The 22689-nt window shown below is 53.7% G+C and overlaps 1 protein-coding gene across 4 annotated transcripts in view; it reads left to right on the top strand.

The window, feature by feature from the left end:
• UBASH3A (ubiquitin associated and SH3 domain containing A) overlaps window positions 1–22689 on the top strand; it is a 41504-nt gene continuing 18815 nt past the window's right edge. For all 4 annotated transcript variants that reach the window (XR_006222208.1, XM_042999170.1, XM_042999169.1 and 1 more), the window contains exons 1-7: window positions 1–123; window positions 1919–1972; window positions 4692–4878; window positions 7098–7296; window positions 10703–10872; window positions 11883–12091; window positions 20424–20550. Coding sequence is in view for 3 of the 4 variants with exons in the window: in XM_042999170.1 (XP_042855104.1) it covers window positions 11–123; window positions 1919–1972; window positions 4692–4878; window positions 7098–7296; window positions 10703–10872; window positions 11883–12091; window positions 20424–20550 (1059 nt within the window). In the remaining variant the exon portion in view is untranslated. The remainder of the gene's footprint in view (window positions 124–1918; window positions 1973–4691; window positions 4879–7097; window positions 7297–10702; window positions 10873–11882; window positions 12092–20423; window positions 20551–22689) is intronic.

Raw genomic sequence — 22689 nt, 5'->3', positions numbered from 1 at the left:
GCAGGAAGAGATGGCAGCCGGGGAGACTCAGCTCTACGCCAAGGTCTCCAACAAGCTCAAGGTCCGTGGCCCGTCCCTGCTGCTGGAGCCCCTCCTGGGAATGGGCTTCCCGGTACACACCGCGTGAGTACTGTCCTGCTGGCCGCTGGACGTGCGTTCCCGGCCCACTGACGCTTCTGCCCCCACCACAGAACTGCAGGCAGCTCAGAGCACTTACTTCCTGCCCGAGGGGTGCGCTTTGCCGAGCGAGATACGCTCTCAAAATACGGCCCTTCTCTGCTTTTTATAAATGACATGCTCTTTGCCCTTTGGTCAAACTGTGCTGGCTGGCTGGTGGAGGGACCCTAAAAGTTGTGAAAGTCGGAAGCCGCGTGTTACGGGGGGCACCCCCATTTCTCAGGGTTTGGAGGGGCTTGGGCAGCCTCTTTGTGGTTCAGGGACCGAGACGACCCTGGGAGGCATTTCAGACTCCAGGCCGAAGGGAGCGGTGGAGGGCACCACCAACTAGGAAGTATTTCTAAGTGGTGCGGGGGAACCAGTCACCCGTAGGCAAGATCTCTTCGATGTCTGCTGGTGAAAAGAGGTGGTTAAGAAACTACCGGAACAGTGTTGATCGATCCTGCTTACCCAAGGAGGAGGTCCCCGTACAGAAAATGTTCATCGTAGGACCCACCCTGTCAGAGAGAGACAAAGTCCCCAGAAGCCATGAGCTATGGTTGGGACATGGGATACTGACTTTTCAGACTTATTCACTCCTTGGACTGGGGACCAAGGTTTCCTGAAACGTTATAACAAAGCCCTGAGCAAACTAGCTGCCATCACTTTGAAGTTTCACCCTTTTCTTTTTCTTCTTTTAAAATTTTTTTTTTAATGTTTACTTATTTTTGAGAGACAGAGCATGAGCGGGGGAGGGGCAGAGAGAGAGAGAGAGAGAGAGAGAGAGAGTGAGAGAGTGAGAGAGACAGAATATGAAGCAGGCTCCAGGCCCCGAGCTGCCAGCACGGAGCCCGACGCGGGGCTTGAACCCACAGACTGCAAGATCATGACCGGAGCCGAAATCGGACGCTTAACCAACGGAGCCAGCCAGGCGCCCCAAACTTCACCCTTTTCTTTTCTAATCCAAACCAGAACTTGGTTGCTTTATGTTGATAATAAACCGGGGGCCTTTGAAATGGGCAGCGGAACCGTGTGCCAGGCCCCGTGCCGGGCACCTTACCCCGGGTGCAGCCAGGGATACCGAAGCCAGAGAACACAGGCGGTGGAGGGGTGGGGCCCTATTCTTGGCACCTCTAAAGCTCACCCTTTATGACGCTCTCGAAGCTGGACTCATGCTCAGAATGCCTTGTGATTTAAACAATGTCATCCTTGTCGGTATTCACCAAAGAGCAGCTCTGAGCAGCGTCACGTTGGTCCGCTGACCAACTCCAGCTGTCTCCAGGCTGGATTCCTGAGTGAGTTACCTTAGCCTCCTTCCATCCTGTTCAAGTTGGCCCCGTTCAGTTACCCCAGTGTCTGTACGTCCTGGGTTATAATGATGAGTGGGACAGGGCTGGGCCTCAGGGACCCTGCAGGCCGGTAGAGGAGGCAAACAGACACAAGCTCATAGACGAGGCAGGGTGGCCCTATGTGGGCAGGCTTGGGGGGGGGGGGGGCTCGGGGAAGGTTTTCTAGAGGTGGGAGCCCCCGAAGGAAAACGAGCAGGGGGTGTGAGCAGGTCCGCGTTTTCAGAAATCATGGTGAGGCGGCACGGAGGCCTGGTCAGGGCATCCGGCTTCAAAGTCTAAGCAGTGCAGGCCCTCGTGGAGCCCCCAGCCCGGGCCCCATGTGCCACAGTGCCAGCCCTGCCTCTCCCGTGCCCCCCACCCCCAAAGAAGGGAAGGCAAGGTCCGAATGCTCCTCCCGGTCTGCTCTCCTGTAGGCTGAAGGCGCTGGCGGCCACTGGAAGGAAGACAGCGGAAGAGGCGTCAGACTGGTGAGTGCGGCTGCCCCCACGGGTGTGCGGGGTGTTTGGCTTGAACTGCTCGGGCCTCGAGAGCTCCCCGGGGTGGGCGTGGGAGGGCCCCATACACCCTGGGCAGGCACCCTGCCCACCCAGCACCCGGGGAAAGGAATAAAGAGCCCGCATTTCAAATGGAAAACAGGGGCACCTGGGTGGCTCAGTAGATGAAGCGTCCAACTGCGGCTCAGGTCGTGATCTCACGGTTCGTGAGTCCGGAGCCCTTGTCGAGTTCTGCTGTCAGTGTAGAACCCGCTTTGGATCCTCTGGCCCCCTCTCTCTGCCCCCCTCTGCCCCCTCACTCGCTCGCGTGTGTACTCTCTCTGTCTCTCTCTCAAAAATACACATTAAAAAAAAGGAAAACAAGTAGAGAGAGTGAACTTTGAACAAGCCTTTCTTCACTTAAAAATCTGAGTTTATCCACATGTGACTGTCAAGGAAGAAACCCACGCGATTTGTTGAGAAAATAGGGAAGAGCTATTTCTTCCGACATAAAATACAGGCCACCACTCTCTCAGGCTCCCTCTGATGGGGAGAGAATTTACTGGTGGCCCCGAATGGCGCCTAAGGCATCGGCACATTGCACCTTACGGGGGACGGGTGGTGGGGGGCGGGGTGTGGAGCTCAGGGTGCCAGGAGGTTCTGCCACAAACCGGCTACGCGACTGTGCAGGCGGCCCACTGTCTCGGGCCTCCGCTTTCTGCTCTGTGATCACAGGTCCTCTTAACCCCCAGTCCCGCCTGAATGTGCCATGATGCCATCGTTCTGTCCTGAGGCGGGAAGTCCCCTCACGCGCTGCTCTGGAAAACCACAGCGAAAATCAAACACTAAAAACCGGATCTCACCCAGCTGTGGTGCCCGCCCTGGAGCAGGATGGCAAATACAGACAGTGGGCCTCTGAGGGGCCACTGTGTCCTCAGCGGGAACCTCCTTCTTCCCCCAGAACCTCTAGGCCAAGGACACAACATGAAACCCATCTACCAGGCAAAGGGAAACACCCAGAAGCCTCTGGGTGAGGCTACCTCTAAAGTCAGTCGCCAAATTTGAATTTCAGATGAAACCCACGGTTTCAAGGGCCACGGTTCCTTCCTCCTAGTTACAACAGGCCAGCCAGACCACGAGTCCCACCGAGGCCCGGGGAGGCAGTGGGGTCCCCTAGGCTCAACCAGGAGTGGGCCGACCTTAGCGAATCAGGGAAGCGCAAATTCAGATGCCATTAAAAACAGAGGGCAGCTTCGAGCGTCCACGCGCGGTCTCTCACGGTCCCCGTGGCAATCGCAGCCGACCGCCCGGTTCCACGTCCAAGTACATGCCGTGGAAACACACAAAGGGCCTTAAAAAACACGGGCCAAGACCTTGATTACAGCGCCATGACATTTTTCAAAAAGAAACCAATTTAAGTGTCCAGCAGTGGAACGGATGAGTGAAATATCACCCGTGAGCGTGATGGGCACCCACAGCCCTTAGAAGGGTCACTCGGACACACTTAACCAGATGCCTCCGTGCCAGTGTGGATAAAGCACAAAAACGGGGTCGACGGAGAAAACGTAAACTGCAGAATAATTTAAGCAGCAGCTTGTGATTTACGTGAAACACACACGAGTGTTATCTATGGATTTGTTACTTGGGTTTCTAGAAGGAAAAAGCAAAGTCACAATAGAGGACACGTGTGTGCAGGGGGAAGGGGGTCAGTTTAAAGGATCAGAGCGCCCCCTGTTGGCATTTGTTTTTACTCTTAAGGAGACTATATTTGTGCGTAATAGTGTTTCCTCGAGGGGCGGCACACTGCCTGCTAAACTTGCTTTCACATCCCGGGCACGTCTCTGAGTCATTAGAAAGTCGTCAAAACTGTGGATCCTGATGAATACCTGGTAAATGCACTCCTCGTCCTTTATCTCATGTTTCCTAACCGGGACCAGTTACCGTACAATAAAATCTGCGTGCAGTTTTATGTATACCGTCTGGTTCCTGCTTTGGAGAAATTTCTGGAAGTAGAAATGTTAATGCAATTGTAGAATCGTCGGATGAAATGGGTATTTTAAGGCTCTTGGTGCGTCCTGGCAATTTCCTCATGTACACACAAATCTGCAAATTCGCTGCCCCTTTGACACCACTGGGCGTAACTTTTATCCTTTCAAAGGCATTTTGTTAGTTTGACAGATGAGCAAAATAGCACCTTGGGGTTGTCCCCATTCTTGTTTTTGTTGTTAGTGAGAATGAACTTGAATTTGGGGTTGTAGGTCATGTCTCCTTGTCCTTAAAATAAGCTTCTGAATGCAAAGAAAAATATGTAATAGCCACCTAAATTTCATCTATTTTTTTTCTGTAGTTTTAACTTTTACACTCAACTTGAAGCCTGCTACAATTAAAATGTGAAGTTTTTCTGCAAATTGTTCTCAACACTAAGGGGGTGGCTGGATCCCAAAGATCGCTTGAAGAGGTGCTGAGGTCTCCCGTCGCCTTCTCTCATTTTCTCGGTCTTTGGCCTGGGAGTCAGACTAACGCGGGTCCGAGACTCGGGCGGCCCCTGAGCTGCTCCGCGGCCTGGGCCCGCTGAGTCCCGCCCGAGAGGGGCTGGGGGTGCAGCGTGGGTGCTGGTCGCGCTCGGCACGGCTTGTTCCTCCGACTTGCTGCCCTCCGTGGGGAAGGGTCCTTTCGTCCTGGCTTCAGGTGACAGCACTGTTCTCTGTTACAGGCTACGTTGTCATCGCAACGACCCTTCTCTGGACGATCCCATCCCCCAGGAGTATGCCCTGTTCCTCTGCCCCACGGGGTCCCTGTTGGAACAACTTCAAGAGTTCTGGAGAGAGAGCAAGCGTCAGTGCACGAAGAACCGAGCTCATGAGATCTTCCCGCACATAACGCTCTGTGACTTCTTCACGGTGAGTCGGCCCCAACAGGCCTTTAATGCTCATTACCAGGCCGCTGAAGCCATTTCCCTGAGATAACTAAGCGAAGTTGGATACAACTGAGGGCAGCCACGTGATCTACTTCCCACGACTGTAGTATCAGCCGTCCTCGTCGTGTGGGACACCCTTTACTTTCCTCCTCAGCCTCATCCGGTCAACTCCTACGCATTCCGCAAAACCCCACTCACTTATCCCCTCCCTCTGTTAAGTCTTGCCCAGCTCCCCGGGCAGAAGGGGCTGCTGCCCTTTGTGCTCCCGTCATCTTTTGGCGTGTATCTCTCGTGGCACCGTCCATGTGGCGTGACCATGCGTCCGGTGCAGCCCTGCAGCCCCCACGAGGCTGAATCGCCACAAGGTGGACGCCTCACTCACCTGTGTGCCCCGAGACCAGCACGGTGCCTCAGAGCGGGTGTTGCGGAAATGTGTGACGGATGAACTAAAGAACGGTCGCTGCTGGCCCTTGCAAGTGCGGAACCGTTCCCTGCTTCTGTGGGGACCGGCCCTGATTTAGAATATGGCCCAACACGTAGCTTCACGGGGGTCCTGGAAAGGGGAGAAGGACCTGGGCCGCTCAGGAGAGAAGCAGGCAGGCATGAGAGAGAGGGAGGGGCCGACAGCCATTTCCTGTGTGGCTCCACAGCAGACAAACCTGGAGAGGACACACCCTGGCCGGCCGCCTCTGCCATCGGCAAGCTCTAAGGGGCCCACTCATTTCAGGGGTCCCGCCAGGGCCCGAGGAGCGCTCCGTGCCGGGCTCCACGGCACGCACGGGAAGGGGGCTGCGAGCCTCCGCCGGGAATGTTTCCAGCAGATTCCCCGGGAGCCTTTGACGGTCACCCCAGTTTGCCAGGGGCTGAGGGGAGGGGCTCCCAAGGCACGGAACCTTCAGTGCTAAAACCAAAAAAGTCCCGGGCACACTGGGGCGCGTGGGTCACCCTACTTTGCCGGCAACGGCGTTTGTGACGGTCAAGCTGTTTTCCAGCTTGTCCTTAGGAGCTCGTCAGGGAAAGGAAGCAGCCAGAGCCTGTGATGAAAATAACCCTCGAATGGGCCATGCTTCATCACTCCAGCGAGGGGGCCACCTGGGCCTTTAGGTCCTCTTCCCACGTCCATGTCCAGACACACACACACACACACACACACACACACACCCCTCCCTTCTCCTGCATTAGCCGCCCCACCAACCCCCAGCCCCGTCCCACCCTGCCTGGCTGGCTGAGCAGCCGTTCCGGCAAAAGAGTGACAGGGAAATGCAGTCTCTGCCTTTGACGCTGTGAAAGGAAAACGTCCAGCCTCCACGGGCGGGTGTCCATTGCGGCTCTGTTCACACACGACCCGGTGCCCCCAGACTACTGACCTGAGACCGAGAGACACGCTGTGGACAGACAGTCATTTATTTAGGGTTATACCGTCCGTGCGTCAGGCGCTTTCAGGACCCGCGAGGGCCACAAAGACGCAACACACAGGGACGAGTTTAGCGAGCCGCTGGTCAGGGGGGGACGTGAAAATGCATCTTAAAACTACAATGCAGCTGATTCGTACAAGAATGAAAGGTGCTGTGGGAAATTCGGGGGGAGCCAGTGCCGAGAAGCACAGGGCTGGGCTAACTTCCTGCTTGGGGGGGGGGGAGGGTCTGCGTCTCACCGTGGTCTCACTGTGGTCTCACCGCGGTCCCACGTGGCCACGTGAGTCTTCCACATGGAGGAAGGTCTTCAAGCCCAGGAGGCGCTTGGGCAGCGCTGAGCCCAGGAACCAGGAGTGGGGAAGGGCGGTGAGGGTCCGGCAGGTGCCCGCAGCCTGGCACTCGGGCTGAGCAGGGGGCCGGGAGCCGTGCATGCACCGTGGCTGCCTCCGAGTCTAGGAGAAACCTCCAGAAGTCTGAACAGCTGAGCACAGCTGTGGGTTGAGTCAACATGACACAGAGGGACGAGAGGTAAGTCAGGGTGACAGGCGTTTCCAACCTGGACCCTTAGAGGACATTCCATTCCAAAAGGAATCTTACCTGGAATCTCTAAGAAACCGAGGCGGGGTGCAGAACAAATCCATAGCCCCAGACGCAGGGGCGAGAGAATCACGTTCCAGCAGTGTGGCCACAAATAGGCTCGAGGGGCTGCCTGATCCGAATCAACTAAGCTAATAGCTGCCCTTCTGACCGGAGGCGAGAAAGCACATCCTTGTCTCTTCTCCCCTAGTGCGAGGACCACAAAGTGGAGTGTCTGTACGAGGCTCTAAAGAGAGCCGGGGACAGGATCCGGGGTTCCTTCCCCTTGGTCGTCCCTCTGGCTCTCCATTCTTCCATCAGCTACCTGGGCTTCTTCGTGAGCGACAGCCCTGCCGATGTCATCCGGGAATTCGCCACGACGTTCGCCATGGAAGTGGCTGTCTTGGCAGGTAGGTTGCACACGAAGGGCGCGGTTGACGGGGACGGACTGCTCTGTGTCCGGGGCCGTGCTCTGCTCCTCAGGCGCCGTGGGCCAGCCGCGGGGGGAGCGGGCTGCGGGCTGCGGGCTGCTCCTTGCTGCCGCCGGCTGGGCTGGGCTCAGGGGACGCAGGCGCCCTGGCCCAGGACGTTTCCATCGCCACCTCTCCCTTTTCAGCCAGCGCCTCCAACGTGGCCTTGCTCTGGGGCTGAACAGCTTAGCCGGAGCTAAATCTAATGAGCCAGGATGTCCTTCAGAAGGAAAGCAGACTCTGAGAGCAGAGGCCACCTTTTCTCCAAGTGGGAATACCTTTGTCTGCATCGATACGGGTTTTCAGAACACTGGGTGCGCTCCAGCTGCCTGGAAAACTGTCCCAGGAGGAGACCTCGAGTGGTCACGTGATGACGGTGGATTACAGGCTGGTTCCCACACGGGGACGTCCGAGGCTCCCCAGCCCCATGCCCGCCTTGGGCAGATGCCCTCCCGGGGTCAGTGCTGTGTGTAAAACACAAGTCCTAGTTGGTTTTTGTTGATGTTTTAGGGAAGACCATAGTCCTTTCTCCATGGCCTCTTGGGGAAGGATCGTCGAGATTCACTTTGAGAATCTTTGAGCCTCCCTTTTTCCCCAACCCCTGCGCTGGTCTGGAGACAGGATCCGGCTGGGGTTCACGGGAGGGACTCTGGACTTGACCTCAGAAGACGAGCGTCTCTCCCTCGTCTCTGGTTAGCGCTGGGCCTTCATCAAGTCACATCAGCCCCAGAAGTAGCTCTTTCTCTGCAAATCGGTGAGGACTCTGGCCCTTCAAACAACGCAGCCGGTTTCTGTGGAGTTTCCCCCTCGGTCCTGGCACACAGAAGAAGTGCAGTGTTGTGGTGACTCCCGGCACCCTCGTGGAGAGACGCCGCCCTACCCCTCCGCAGGTGTCGAGGCCCCTTCTGATCTGGCCACGCCAGGAAGTCACTGAATCCCGGATTTCCACTTGGAGGCTGGCTTCTGGGCTCCGGGGTCCTATTCGCTGGACGATTAGCAGCTTACCCCGTGGCTTTGTGGATTGGCGTCCTTTATAGAAACAAGAGTCGGGTGACGGCTCTTTGGTCTCCTTGCGGCCAAAAGGACAAGGTGGTCTTGTCCTGCCCTGCCCCGTCAGCCCCTCGCCTCAAGGCAGACAGGGCACCTCCCTTACGCACCGCATCCCCCAGTTGGGTCTCACTGGCCCCATTTTAAAAATGAAGAGACCGAAGCCGGCGAAGGGGAACATTCCTGTCCAAGGCCATTGGCGCATGTCCCCTAAAATTCCTGTCCACCCTGAACCTTAGAAACAGGATTTATTTGGAAACAGGGGCTCTGCAGACACAATTAGTTAAAATGAAGCCAGACTGGAAGCCAGACTGGAGGGTGGGGTCTAAATTCAGCGACTGGTGGTCCTATGAGAGAGGAGAGAACACAGAGACACAGGGGTGGAGGCCATGGGGAGGACACAGGGACGCAAGGATGCGGCCACATGCCAGGGACCACCCGGAGCCCCAGGAGCTGGGCGCAGCAGGGAGGGGTCTCCCCAGAGCCTTCAGAGGGGGCGCAGCCCTGCGGATGCCTGCAGACTTCTGGCCTCCAGACTGCGAGAGAGCACCTTTGTGTGGTTTTAAGCTCCCCAGTTTGTGGCCATTTGTGACTACAGCCCCCGGAAAGCAACAGGGTCCCCTAAGCGGGGGTCAGAGCAAGAACCTCAGTCCAGCTCGGTCTTGCTTGGCCCCACCCGGGTTCAGGCTGACCGGCCCTGGGCTCCGCCAGGGAGGCTCCGACCCCACAGCTCTCGCCCTGCCCTCCACGCCTGTGCCCTGGCCTGACCCCAAAGGGCTGGGAGGGGCCGGCCAGCTTCAGTGTGTCCCCATCAGGGCACCTGTGTCTGTCCCCAGAGACACGCCCCCAGAGGCAGGGGCTGGGGAGAGCGGACAAGACAAGGGCCCACGCAGAAGCCATGTGTGGTTCACGGATGACAACCGGCGTGGATCTTTCCCGGGCCACACTGACTCACGTGGCCAGGTGGTCCTCCCCCCACTGCCGAAGCACCCAAGAAAAGAATTTCCCCGCCACCCACACGTGCTCTCGATTTATGCCTCTCACCTCGGCGGTTTCTTGTTTGCCGCTGAAGTCTCATGTAGCGGATGGGAGACATCACTGGGCCACCAGGTCTGGGCCCAGGAAGCAAGTGCCACATCCGGGCCACGTTCCAGGGGAGAACGGGGCCTGTCTGTTGGTATGTGTTGCCCGGGGGAGAGGTGGCCGGTAACCAGTAGTTATGAAAAGACTCCCGGAGATGTGAATCAAGAGACAGGTTTCAGCGCCGCCCCAGCAGGTGGCCCTCACTGTCCTCAAGCCGCCCCTGTGTAAACGCAAAGTCTTCCCAAGGTCGCCCCACCAGGAGAGGAGGGTGGCTCTAAAGCCAGGCCTACGTGACACCAAAGTCCACGTTCTCGTCGGTCACCGCCTCCCCCAAACACAAACTACTTTGTGGCCCAGAGGCCGTCGGATCCTGGCTGACCTCAGGGGCCTGGAATGAGGACCAGGAGGGCAGGATCCACCAGGGTGGAGGCCTCCCAAAGACACCAGGGACCGACCACTCCGAGGGCTCCCTGCTTCGCCAAAGTGAGCGAAATGTGAGAGATGCCGTCATGTTTGACACAGTTGGGTTCCCTGTGGCATTTTCTTCCCGAGACTCTGCAGCAGAACCAAAGCCATCGGCCCGGAGTTCAAGGCTACAAGTCCAGGCAGCTGGGTAGTGTGTGCGCCCCGGAAAATGAACGGAGAAGCTGTGACTACATCCCCTTTAATCAGAGGTTCGGGCCACTGGCTTGCAAACTGATAGGCTCCAAACACCCGGACCCATATCTCCACCCCTCCTCCTTCCTCCTCTTTATAGAATTTGCAGTACCCAGCTATGTCCTCTATAAGCTGAACTCTGGGGGGTGCCTGGGGGGCTCAGTCGGTTGAACGTCTGACTTCAGCTCAGGTCATGATCTCACGGTTCATGGGTTCCAGCCCCGCGTCGGTCTCTGTGCTCACAGCTCGGAGCCTGGAGCCTGCTTCGGATTCTGTGTCTGCCTCTCTCTCTGCCCCTCCCCTGCTCATGCTCGCTTGCTCTCTCTCTCTCTCTCTCTCTCAAAAGTGAATAGACATTACAAAATTTTTTAAGCTGAACTCTGTGAAATGGCACAATCTGGGGGGAAGGAGGGGGCAGAGGCAGGAGGCACCAGGCAGACAGGCTTCACTTACCAGCCCTGGGCACGTAGCCGTCGTGGATGCATAGCCACCCCACACACGCAGTGCCCACGGTGGGGGTAAAAGCGCCCACCATCCTCGTGTTGACCTGGTTTCGCAGACTGCACCGTGAAGCCCTGCGCCAAGCAGCTGCACCTGACCCTGGCCCACAAGTTCTACCCCCACCACCAGAGGACACTGGAGCAGCTGGCCAGAGCCATCCAGCCAGGCCACAGCTGCCAGTGGACCGCCGTGCTGTACTCCCGAGACATGCGCTTCGTGCACTACCAGGTGAGCGAACCCAGGCCGGGAGCCTCGGCCGGAGTGGCCCTGGCCAGGCGGTTGGACTGGACACTCCCCAGGAGAGCCGATGGCGGCCCACCGGTAGATAGAGCACTTACCCCCAGGAGCCCTCCTCCTCTGGAGGTATTTCAGGGAAAGGAAGTCCTTCTACTATTTTTTTTTAACTCATTCCTATTTTTGCGCAAATTTAGAACTAGTATTCTTTTATGTATGAATGGCAGACACAAAAAAGTTTGAAAAAAAAACACCAGTACCATTTCTGGCAATAAAAAGTGGACTGTTGCAAACATTTATGAGTACATGGTGTTGCTTATTAATTTGCTTAAATGACGATTTCAATGAAACCTCACGCAAGACTTCCTCCCCCGAGATGGATGGTTTAAATGGAAAGCATGCAGTGCTCCTTTCAGACCCGTGGAAGTAGCATGGACGAATCCACCGTGTTCCGTGTTGTATGAAAGGCTATAAATAACCTTATGCCAAGGGAGGTGGATGTGAATGTCTAATTCTGCTCTAAGATCTTTCATATTAGAAATAAGTAGTAATAAGAGATGATAGATATAGGTGGATAGATAGATGAATAGATAATTGATAGATGTGGATAGATAGATAGATAATAGATATGAATAAATAGGTAGATTAGAGAGATAGGTAGATATGGATACATAGGTAGAAAGATTAGATAGATAAGATAAATGGATGGATGGATGGATGGATGGATGCATAGATACATAGATACATAGATAGATACATAGACAGATGATAGATAGATGATAGGTAAATACCAGAATTCATTTCCAAACCTATCCAAAGAATTCTGTGCCATAGTCTGTCATCGGCTACTATCTGTCACCCGACACAAGCCTGGACAGGCCCCGGAGTCGTAGAGCACAACCGGGGAGCCTGGGGGCAAAGGGCAGATGTCATCCCTCTCGCGCTGCCATCTCTCCCAGCCCAAGTCCATGCTTGAGACATGAAAACGCTCGCGTCTTTTCCAGACCCTCAGGGCCCTATTTCAGTACAAACCCCAGAACGAAGACGAGCTGACACTAAGTCCGGGCGACTACATCTTCGTGGACCCCACCCAGCAGGAGGAAACCAGCAAGGGCTGGGTGATTGGGACCTCCCAGCGGACCGGCTGCCGGGGCTTCCTGCCCGAGAACTACACGGAGCAAGCCAATGAGTCCGACACTTGGGTCAAGCACAGGTGAGTGCTGCCTCTAGCGGCAGCCCAAACGTCTTCTCTCTGATTAGCATCCAAGAACGTCCCTCGGAAAACAGTGGTTGCCGCGTGCTTGTAGACCATTCCATCACTGGAAAGAAAATTGCCTTCTCCATGCTGGTGACATTATCCCTGCAGGTATACGGTAAATATCTTGGCCGATCCATGGTCTTCTGCAAATAATGCTCAGAAAGCATGAATTGCTCTATGTGGCTTCTGAGATCGTAATCCCGAAACGACTGTAAAAACTTCCGTATTATGGACCTGACAGATTATATCAGAGAGCCCGAGCTTGGCTTTACCTAGCCTTCGGCTCAGTGTGTCAATTGTCAAGTCCGAAGGTCCATTACCAGTTTTCTACTGCTCTGTAGCAGATGACCGTGAACTCCCCAGCTAAAGCAACACACGTTTACTACCTCATACTTTTCCTGCAGCAGGCATCCGGGCACGGCTTAGCTCGGGGTCTCTCGAGGCCACATTCAGGTTTCGGCCGGGGCTGGGGATTTACCTGAAGCCCAGGGTCCTCCCCCAAGCTCACGTGGTGTTGGCAGAACGCATCTCCCAGAAGCCGTGGGGCTCCTGGTGGCTTCTTCGCGTTCAGCTGGAGAATCTCTTCATTTTAGCACTTTTAGCCTCGTCTGGAGAGGCCGGGGTTGCTCAGAGTCATTAGGTACCTGTTCCTTTTGTCCCATTTACTTCCCTCCATTAATCTCTTTCCTCACATGTGTTACTGTGAGCAACAAAAGGAAACCGGTGCTTGGAAATATTCTTAGCGACGCAACCAACTTCACTCAACGTGCTGCCACTACATGGTAGAGATCCCCCTTCCTCCAGTTTCCTGGAACGTGTGACTCTCACCAGCATCCATAAGACCACGAAGAGTCTGTCCAAAGTAATTTTTTTAGCGTGTGTCTCAAAATTCTCCCCACCTCCACCCACGGCTCAGTCCCAGAGCTGCTCCCGTATTTTAGGTATTTGTCACAGCAGCACCCCACGCTTAATACCAAGTTGAGGAGCAGTTAAGGTTTAGCCAGAGAAGCAGTAATTTATATACATATCCACACATACAATAGAAATGCACTTATAAAATATAGAACATTTTGTATTTAACATACAAAAAATTATTTATTAATAATGTAATAATTTCTATTTACATCATATTATTTATATATAATGTATGGCCATGTTACACACCACACACATACACACACATTTAAGGAATTGCCGTGTGTGACTGTTGGGGCTAGCTAAGCAAGGACAGGCAGGCAAGAAGGGAGGGAGGGGACCACAAACGTTGGAAGCCATGACTCACGGAAGCGCTTGTCTGCCTCTGACAATCGGGGAGGAAGCCCCCCAGGCAGGTGGGAGAATGGTTGCAGGCACAGCTGCTATTTGGAATCACTGAGCTCAAGGAAGCCCTGAGCCTTTTTTAAAGACCTTCCAATGAAAGAAGTCAGGCTCCCCTACCCCCCCACCCAGGATAATCTCCCTTTACATTAATTTAAAGTCTGCCGGCCGGGACTTTAATAGCATCTGCAAAATCTCTGCACAGCAGCACCCAGCTTAGTGTTTGGTTGGATAGCCAGGAAAAGGTGTGTGTATGCTTCCCACCACGACCTAAACTTCCCCTAAAAGAGACCGTTAAATCATGAAACAATGTATCAGTGAAATAAATTAGGATATATCCGTATAACACAATACTTGCAGTCTTTAAAAAGGGTCACAAGAAAGTATTTTACGTGCTGATATGAAAAAATCCAAGATAGGTTGCAGAACGCAGTGTATATTACAGAGCTATTTGTGGGGAAGAGTAAAGTAAAAAACCATTGTCTTTACATATATGTGCTTAATATGGATTTATATGCATGCCTGTACCTAAACACGGCCCGGAAAAGAGAATCTCTAGAAACTTCCCACAGCGGTCCCCTGGGAGTTGGGAAAGGGGCTGGGGAAGAGAAAAGGACTTGGGGAAGGGACTTCACTCTCTACCATCCATGATTTGTAAGTATTTGAACCATATATATATATATATATATATATATATATATATATATGCATTACTTATTCAAAATATAAATTCATCCATTTTAAATTTGAAAAAAAGAATATAAGGACATGGGGTCAAAGAGACAATAAAGGGGGAGAAGTCAGACAAATCCAGGGCTAGGTTGCAGCCAGCATGCATGCTGTGAGATCCCTTCCCACACCTGATGCAAAAGGGACACAGCTTCCACAGAATGGTCACGGCCAACCAAGATGAGGTAGACCAGTTGTCTGCGAGAAACACCACCGTGCAAGGGCAGACATGGCCATGAGTCCTGTGGGCTACCACAAAGTCATGGGCCATTGGTGCCACAAGGGACTGCAGAGATAATCCAATAGAGCCTCCTGTCCTGGAGAGTCGAGGACACTCCGGCCCAGGGAGGTGGGGAGGCTGGATGATGTCACACCATTAAGGAAGCACTTGTTTCCCTGGAGAAACAACTCCATCCACCATCCAGTCCAATGAAGTGTTTAAGAAATCAGGAGATTCTGGTTATACCCTAACTGACCGCGGCAGTTCCAGGAAGGGTGAGGCGGGTCCTTCACTCCCTGCTCAGGATGTGAGAGCTTCACTGCCACCAGGAAGTTGGCAAACCGAGATATTTCTAGAACTACATGGCGAAGACTCTGTAGAAGATGAGTTTTTGGCTCCTACATATTTTGCTTCACAATTAATCCTCCAGCTACCTGTGGCCAACGTAACCATTCTGGACTTTACCCCTGACACTTCTGGGACTATTCTTCCTAAAGACACGTTTCCCTTATGAATTAATAAATACTAAGAACAATCGAAACAAAAAGAGAGAAAAATAAGTCGTAGTGGGCTCGGCGAAGGGGTGTCTGACTGGCCATGTTCTGGAAGCACCCCCATCCCCTCTGGGAGCTTTCAGGACTCCCACTTGGCATGTGCAACCACTGGCCTTACAGTGCCCGAGGACAGATGTGCACGTGCACCGGGAGCAGCCCCTACCTGCCAGAGGAGACACCCTTCTCGGTATGAGGTTGCATAGGTATGTTCTACCTATGCACATCTAGGTGTGTTCATTGCTTGGCGATTGAAACATCAGTCACCCATCACCAATACAATGCCAGCCTTTTTGAAATGGTCCCAGGCATCTTTGGATTCACTGGGCAACAAAATCGCCCCCCAAAAATCTGTCCACGGCCTTGAAGAAGGAGATCAGAGGGGACCAGCATGATACGATGAGGGAATGTCTTCCTGGTTCAGAGTGGTTTTCAATGCTCTACATAAAAGAATGGATATAGCATAATCTAGAACAAACAGCAGAGAGGTTTTGAAGGTTAGAGCTCAGAGAACAGTTTGTCCTCTGGGCAGGGTGAGAAGATTTTCAAAACTAAAGCCACACCTGTCCAGTAATTTCCAAAGCCACAGAGCGAGTCGGTGGCAAATATCTCAGACGTAATAAAGGCACTGTCATGGGCTGAATCATCTGCCCCAAATTTCTAGGTTGAAGTCCTGGCCCCCAGCACCCCAGAATGTGACTATAGAGACGGGATCTTCACAGAGGTGATTAGGGTAGAATGAGGTCCCTAAGGTTGTCCTGACCCAATCTGACCAGTGTCCCTGTGAGAAGAGGGGATGAAGACACAGACACATGCAGAGGAACGACTGTATGAGGACACGGTGAGGACAGCATCCACACCTCCAAGACAAAGGCCTCAGGAAGAGCCAGCCCCGCCCACACCTGGATCTTGGACCTTGAACTCCAGCCCTGAGACAGTAAATGTCTGTGGTTTCAGCCACCTGGTCTGTGGCGCCTTGTTATAGCTGCCCCAGGAATCTACTATGAGGATGTGGTCCACACAACCCCACAGACTGCAGTTATGCCCCTTTTAAAAGCCACGGCGAATTTACACCCATCTATTTTCATGGTGTAAGTTGGCCATTAAGTAGTTCTCTTAAGTTCAAGAGAAAATCCGAACTATTTAAATGTTCAGTTATTTCCTTTCTCCTCTCGTTGTAATCTTGATTATATTTCCTTTGTTGGGGGGCCCGGGTGGCTCAGTCGGTTAAGCGTCTGACTCTTGACCTCAGCTCAAGTCTTGAACTCAGGGTCGTGAGTTCAAGTCCCACGTTGGGCTCTGCCCTGGGTGTGAAGGCTACTCTGAAAAAAAACTTGCGTCTGACAGACAGGCAAAAAACAATTTGGTTTTCTCTCCGACTGTAGACTTCACAGATGTTATTTATAGATAAGGAGGCTCTGCTGTCTGTGAGGTAGAACACTGGCAGGATGTGCCAGTCCCTCCCCCCCACCCCCGCCCCGGAAGAGGAAACCCACGACGTTTCCTTTGTCAGTGGGAGACTGCGAATGGGGCCTCTGCTACGGGAGGAGGGGAGAATGTCAGCAGTCTGGACGTGGATTCCAGTGTTCTTGGTCCACTTACGGCCAACGAGAGCCCGCACCTCTCAGGAGCCGGCCACCGACACTGTGACAATACATGAGCAGAAGAAATCCATGTGACCTGGATCCCGCCAGTGGGAGTTTCCAGCACAAGGCAGGGCAACAACCCGAAAATAGAAGGTACAACTTGCAGACATTTTGAGAAGTGCACTCGCCAAATCAAAACGCCACGCAGGCACGAATGGTCCAGGGCACGAGGCGGTGTCTGTGGGAGGCCAGTGGCCAGAGCCTGGGGTGCAGGGGGCATGCTCCCGGGGAGCCCCAGAATCTGGCCCGGGTCAGGTCTCAGCATGAACTTGTGGGGGCTAGCGGTGAGTGCGGGCGAATCGGGGACATGACGTCTGTATGGGAGAAATACAGACGTTCACACACGGGCCGAGGAAGTACAAACACACCACGTCCATGACTGAGGAAGAAGAATCGTGAATGTATCGATTCCTCTCGGATTCACTTCCAGGTTTAATGAAATTGCAGGAAAAGATCCCAACGGAATCATTTGCTGGAACTCTACCGAATGGTTGAAAAGTTTATCTGGAAGAATGTACAGGAGAAGAGCTGAGAAAACTTTGCAAAATAAAAATAATGAGAAGAGATAGTTACTCTAGGATATTAAAAACCTATTATAAACCGACGATATAGTCCTGGATTGAGGGAAAGAGAAAAACAGATCAGTGGCACAAAACAGATACCAGAGCGGGGAACCTGGCCTGTCAGGAAGTTTACAACCTGCTTGACACATCAGAAGCAGAGGAAGAAACAGGCATAAAATGAACGGTATTTTATGTGGCCTCGCCTCATACACAGAACTCCATTCCCGACAAAGATGAGAATTGAACGGAAGCAGAAAATCATGTCAGGTAGAATGCACTTGAAATGAATGTATTTCTGATTTCTACACTGAGGGGAGCTTTGAAAGCATACAAGTAGCGGAAGGAGTCTTTTTTGTGTGTTTATTTTTGAGAGAGCACAAGCAGGGGAGGGGCAGAGAGAGAGGGAGACCCAGAATCCGAAGCAGGCTCCGAGCTTGGCAGCACAGAGCCCGACGCGGGGCTCGAACTCACGAACGGTGAGATCATGACCTGAGCTGAAGTCTAACGCTTAACTGATGGAGCCACCCAGGCGCCCCCAGAAGGAGTCTTAATCAGAGACCTAGCAGATCGGTCTTTAACACTGTTTAAAGGCTTAGAATTTAAGGGTTTGGGGTGTTAAGAACAATGAAGTACACTACAGTCGGAAGGGCAGGAGGAGAGCAATGCTCTTTGGAGCACAGGAATGAGGACGATGAGCCCTGATCGGTCATCCCCATGAGCACATCACCTCCCCTTCTCTCCCTCCGTGACCACACCGGCTGCGGCCCGGGTGTCCGCCCTCCGGATGATTCGTTTCTGACGTTTTCGTTTCACCCAGAGGTCACCTACCGTATTCTTCACTCTTGGCCACAGTGACAGGTGAACAGTCAGAAGAGAGGCCACCAGCTCTGGCCACCAGGCCACCCGCCCACCTGCAGCCTGGGCCCACGTGCCCTTCTCCCCCATCAGACCACACCGGGCTTTTGGAATTCCCGCCCAGGGTTCCACGGCGCCCCACACCCCGTGCCCCCAGGCATCCCACGCCCTCCGAGGGCTCCGCTCCAGCATCTGCCCTTCCTAAGACTCTCCCCCCGTCATTCCCACCAGCAAACAAACACACCGCTATCCTTAAAAACAAACTCAAGCACAAGCCCTTTTTTCTTGTTTCCCTTTCTAGCTACTGCTCCTCTTCTCCACTCAGATTGTAGATTTTTAAAATTAGATTAATTAATAAATTTCATCATAAGTATATTCTTTGATCCCCATCATCTAGTAACCCATCCCCCACCCACCTCCCCTCTAGTGACCATCAGTTTGCTCTCTGCAGTTGAGTCTGTTTCTTGATTTGTCTCTCTCTCTCTCTCTTTTTTCCCCCTTTTCTCATTTGTTTCGTTTCCCAAATTCCACATGAGTGAGGTCATACGGTATTTGGCTTTCTCTGACTGATTGATTTCACTCAGCATAATACCCTCCAGCTCCATCCACACTGTTGCAAATGGCAAGATTTCATTCTTTTTGATGGCTGAGTAATACTCCATTGTATCTATATACCACATCTTCTTTATCCATTCATCAGCTGGTGGACACTTGGGCTCTCTCCGTAATTTGGCTACTGTAGATAATGCTGCTATAAACATAGGGGTGCACATATCCCTTTGAATTCGTGTTTTGTGTTTGGGGGGTAAATACCCAGTAGCACAATTACTGGATCGATGGGTAATTCTATTTTTAACTTTCCGAAGAACTTCCGTACTGTTTCCCAGAGCGGCTGCACCAGTTTGCATTCCCACCAACGGTGCACGAGGGCTCCCCTTTCTCCACATCCTTGCCAACACCTGCTGTTTCTTGGGTTGTTAATTTTAGCCAGTCTGACAGGTCAAAACCACTGTGGTTTTGATTTGCATTTGCCTGATGATGAGTGATGATGAGCATCTTTTCATGTGTCTGTTGGCCGCCTGAACGTCTTCTTTGGAGACATGTCTGTTCGTGTCTTCTGCCCGTTTTTAGTTGGATTATTTGGTTGTTGACTATAGATTATTTTTATATTTATTTTTTTAAGTTTGTTACTTTTATTTTGAGAGAGAGAGAGCATGCACACAGGAGGGGCAAAGAGAGAAAGAGAGAGACAGAATCCCATGCAGACTCCACACTGTCAGCACAGAGCCCGACACAGGGCTTGAGCTCACAAACCATGAGATCGTGACCCAAGCCGAAATCAAGTCAGAGGCTCAACTGACTAAGCCACCCAGGTGCCCCGACTGTAGATTATTTCAACACAGAATTTATAAACATGATTTCTCCTTTGATAATTTCCCGTAGGGAACTTGGCCAGTTTCTTGCTCGTGGAGCAGGCAGATGCCCTTCTCTGTCCTCCTCTGGCCGCTCTCCCTGTTCCTTCCAGACACTCACTTGGGGCACCTGCATGGCCCCTCTCATGTTGAGGAGCTCACACCACTCTATTTAGCTGTGACTTTTCCCCTCCGTCCTTCCCAGGCCACCTGGAGGCGTGCCCACCTCACCGCATCTCTCTTGGTTGGTCGGACAGGTAGCGATCTCTTCCCTGCGTCCCACCCCTTTCCTCCGTGTTTCCCTAGATCTTAATGTGTCTCTTCACTGCTTATTCATTCTTATATCCCAGCCACACCTATCTTCCCACCGTTGGCTATTTCAGAAGGTGAATCTACGAGGACATGGTCCTGGGTTGCCTGGACCACCCTACCGCACAACAGACCCCGGGGGCGGAAAACACCCGCATCTATTCTGTCAGGGTCACAGGCTGCAAGTCCAGGATCAGGGTGTTGGCAGGCCTGGTTCCTCCAGAGGCCCCTCTCTTTGGCGTGTAGACGGCCACGTTCCTAGTGCTTCTTCATGGTCTTTCCTCTGTGCCAGCATCCGTGTGTTTCTCTGTACCTCCTGGTCTCTTCTTATAATATAGAATCGGGCCACACTGCTGACCACATTTTACCGTAATTACTTCTTTAAAGACCCCATTTCCAATAAAGTCACGCTCTGAGGTACTGGGGGTCAGGACTCCAGATGTCAAGGAGACACGGCTCAGCCCATAACCGGTGGCGACAGTGATGATGGACAACCAAGATTTACTCGGGATTTGTTATGCGCTGAGCACTGAGCTCCTTGAACACACCATCGTGTTGTGTCCTCGACAATGACCTTACCTGCCCATCTTGTCGTGAGCATTCCCACACACACGCGTGACCAGATGCGGGCAGGTCGCTTCCCAATGCCTTCATGACAAGAGCACCCTCGTTTCTTCCTCCACAGGACGTACACCTTCAGCCTGGCCATGGACCTGGCCTCCAGAAAGGACGGGGAAGCCAGCAGCAGGCGAAACGGAGAACCGCACCCTCCACAGACGCCGAGGGACGTTAGCAGCATCCAGGCTTTACAGGTGACAGAATTCCCTGCTTTACAAGGTGAACGAAGGGAAACCACACTTTATGTCAACTCCCTGGGAGACTCAGGCCCTCGGGTACGGCTACAGACCCGGGGGGCAGAGGGATGGACGCCCCATAGCTGTGAGCCGGGCTGCGAGCCCCTCACGGCAGCCTGCTGGGCATTGCAAGAACACAAAGCATGTGTCTGTCATTCTGTCAGTAATGATGCCAGGACATAAGGCAGGGAAAACGCAGGGACACAGCCCTACCCAGAATCCCGGACTCTTATACCAATGATCTCAGCAAGTTGTGTGACCCTGAAGAAGCCACCTCCCCCAGAGCCCCAAAAGTTGGAGGTTCTGAGCTTTCAAGCCTGCACTGGGAGAGAGGATGCTGGTGCTCGGTAATCGTGAGGGCCAGAGGCCGCAGGGCCAGGCATTGGGGCACAGCAAGGGCACGGGGGCCCTGCCACCCGCAAGGTGTATGTGCATGGGTGAAGGCTGCCCGCAGGACCTCCTCGGAGCAGGCAGCCCCTCCTCCAAATCACACAAGTGACATGGTGTCCCCGACGCCGTCAGGGCGGTGGGCAGGCTGGCCCTCTGGTTCCTTTCCCAAGAAGCCCCAGGGGGCAGGCCAGCACGTGCAACCAGCCCTTGACCACTTTCCACTGTGATCTGAGGAGTCTCCAAAGTGGTCCCTCCAGGCCCCGCCTCCTGTGCCCCACAGTGCACGAGGACTTCATCCCGGCCACCTGCAGCCAGCATAGGATATGTCAGTCCTCATTTTACAGATGGGAAGACTGAGACTTATGGAGGGGAGGAAGCTTGCGGGGGCCACTCAGGCACGTAAGCGCCCCTGAACTTGGTTGTTTTGGAGGATTACGGGAAACAAGGTGCCCACCGCAGGCCAGGCCCTTAGTGCTGAGAGTCTGTTCCTGCGCAGAGAGCAGGCCTGTGCTGTCTGGCTTGTCCCTGTGTCCTCAGCACCTGGCTCAGGGCCTGGTTTGTAAGTCTCATTGGATGAATCACCGAATGACCAAATGAAGACCCTCATCGGGACTCTTGATCGAATCACCCTAAATCCAAACTCGCCCTCCTTCACCAAGAAGCCACCAGCCCCTCAGAGGCTGCCTCCAGGCTGAGGTGGGCTTGGTCCAGACAAGAGCTGAGCACAGGACGCTGGGCACTGGGAGGCCACAGATCGTCCCCTGTAGATGGATCTCCAGTTCCAGAGCGGCCCCGGGCAGAGCGGCCGCTGGCTGGGAGCCAGAGACAGACAAAACCGGGGCTCCTTTACCCAGACTGCCCAGACTCCTGAAGGCACAGCGGAGGCGGGACTTGCCCCCCTTGGTGGCCTGCAGGGTAGAGGGCATGGACTGGGGGTGGGGATCCCTGAGGCCATGCCCCCCTTTCCAGATGGAGGGCGGGAGAAGCTGGAACGGGAGGGTCGGCCCACAGCTTGGCCTGTGTCTGAACTTGCCGCGGCTCTAAATGGGCGAAAGCCCGACAGACGTCTCCCTGCGAGCCGAATGCTCCTCACCTGGTCTGAGGTCCCCCCTCCACATGGTAAGGAGAGAATACAGTGGCATCAGCTTTGGTGAATGGACGTCAGTAGGCTGAAGAATGGCCCCAAAGATATGGGGAGCTAATCCCTGGAACCTGCAAATGGTTTCTTATATGGAGGAAGCGTCTTTGCGTATGGGGCTGAGCTAAGGGTCTTGATGGGGAGTGTCCCGGGGGGGGGCCTAAATCTAATCACAGCAGCCACTAGGAGAGGGAGAGACAGGGGATCTGACCCACAGGGAAGAAAAGAGCACGCAGATACACAAAGGAGGAGGCTGTGTTGAGTATCGGGACAGAGACTGAAGTGTCTCAGCCAAATCCAGGGATTGCTGGGGCCCCGGAGCTGAGAAAGCCAGGAAGGATCACCCCCTAGAGCCTCAGAGGGAGCACGGCTCTGCTGATACGGTGACTTTGGAATTCTAGCCTCCAGACTCTGAAGGAACACATGTCTTTTGCTCTCAGCCTCCAGGCGGTGATGCGTTGTTACAGCAGCAACACTTAACCTCCACCCGGGGACCTCGTGTCTAAAGAGGCGACACGGCCCTGGTATCCCCTGGACCCCAAAAGCAAGGTCATTCCACTCCCCGTGGA

The sequence above is a fragment of the Panthera tigris genome, chromosome C2 (assembly GCF_018350195.1).
Source record: "Panthera tigris isolate Pti1 chromosome C2, P.tigris_Pti1_mat1.1, whole genome shotgun sequence".
Classification (NCBI taxonomy): domain Eukaryota; kingdom Metazoa; phylum Chordata; class Mammalia; order Carnivora; family Felidae; genus Panthera; species Panthera tigris.
The sequence above is the reverse complement of the archived record's forward strand: the minus strand, read 5'-3'. Positions and strand labels throughout refer to the sequence as shown.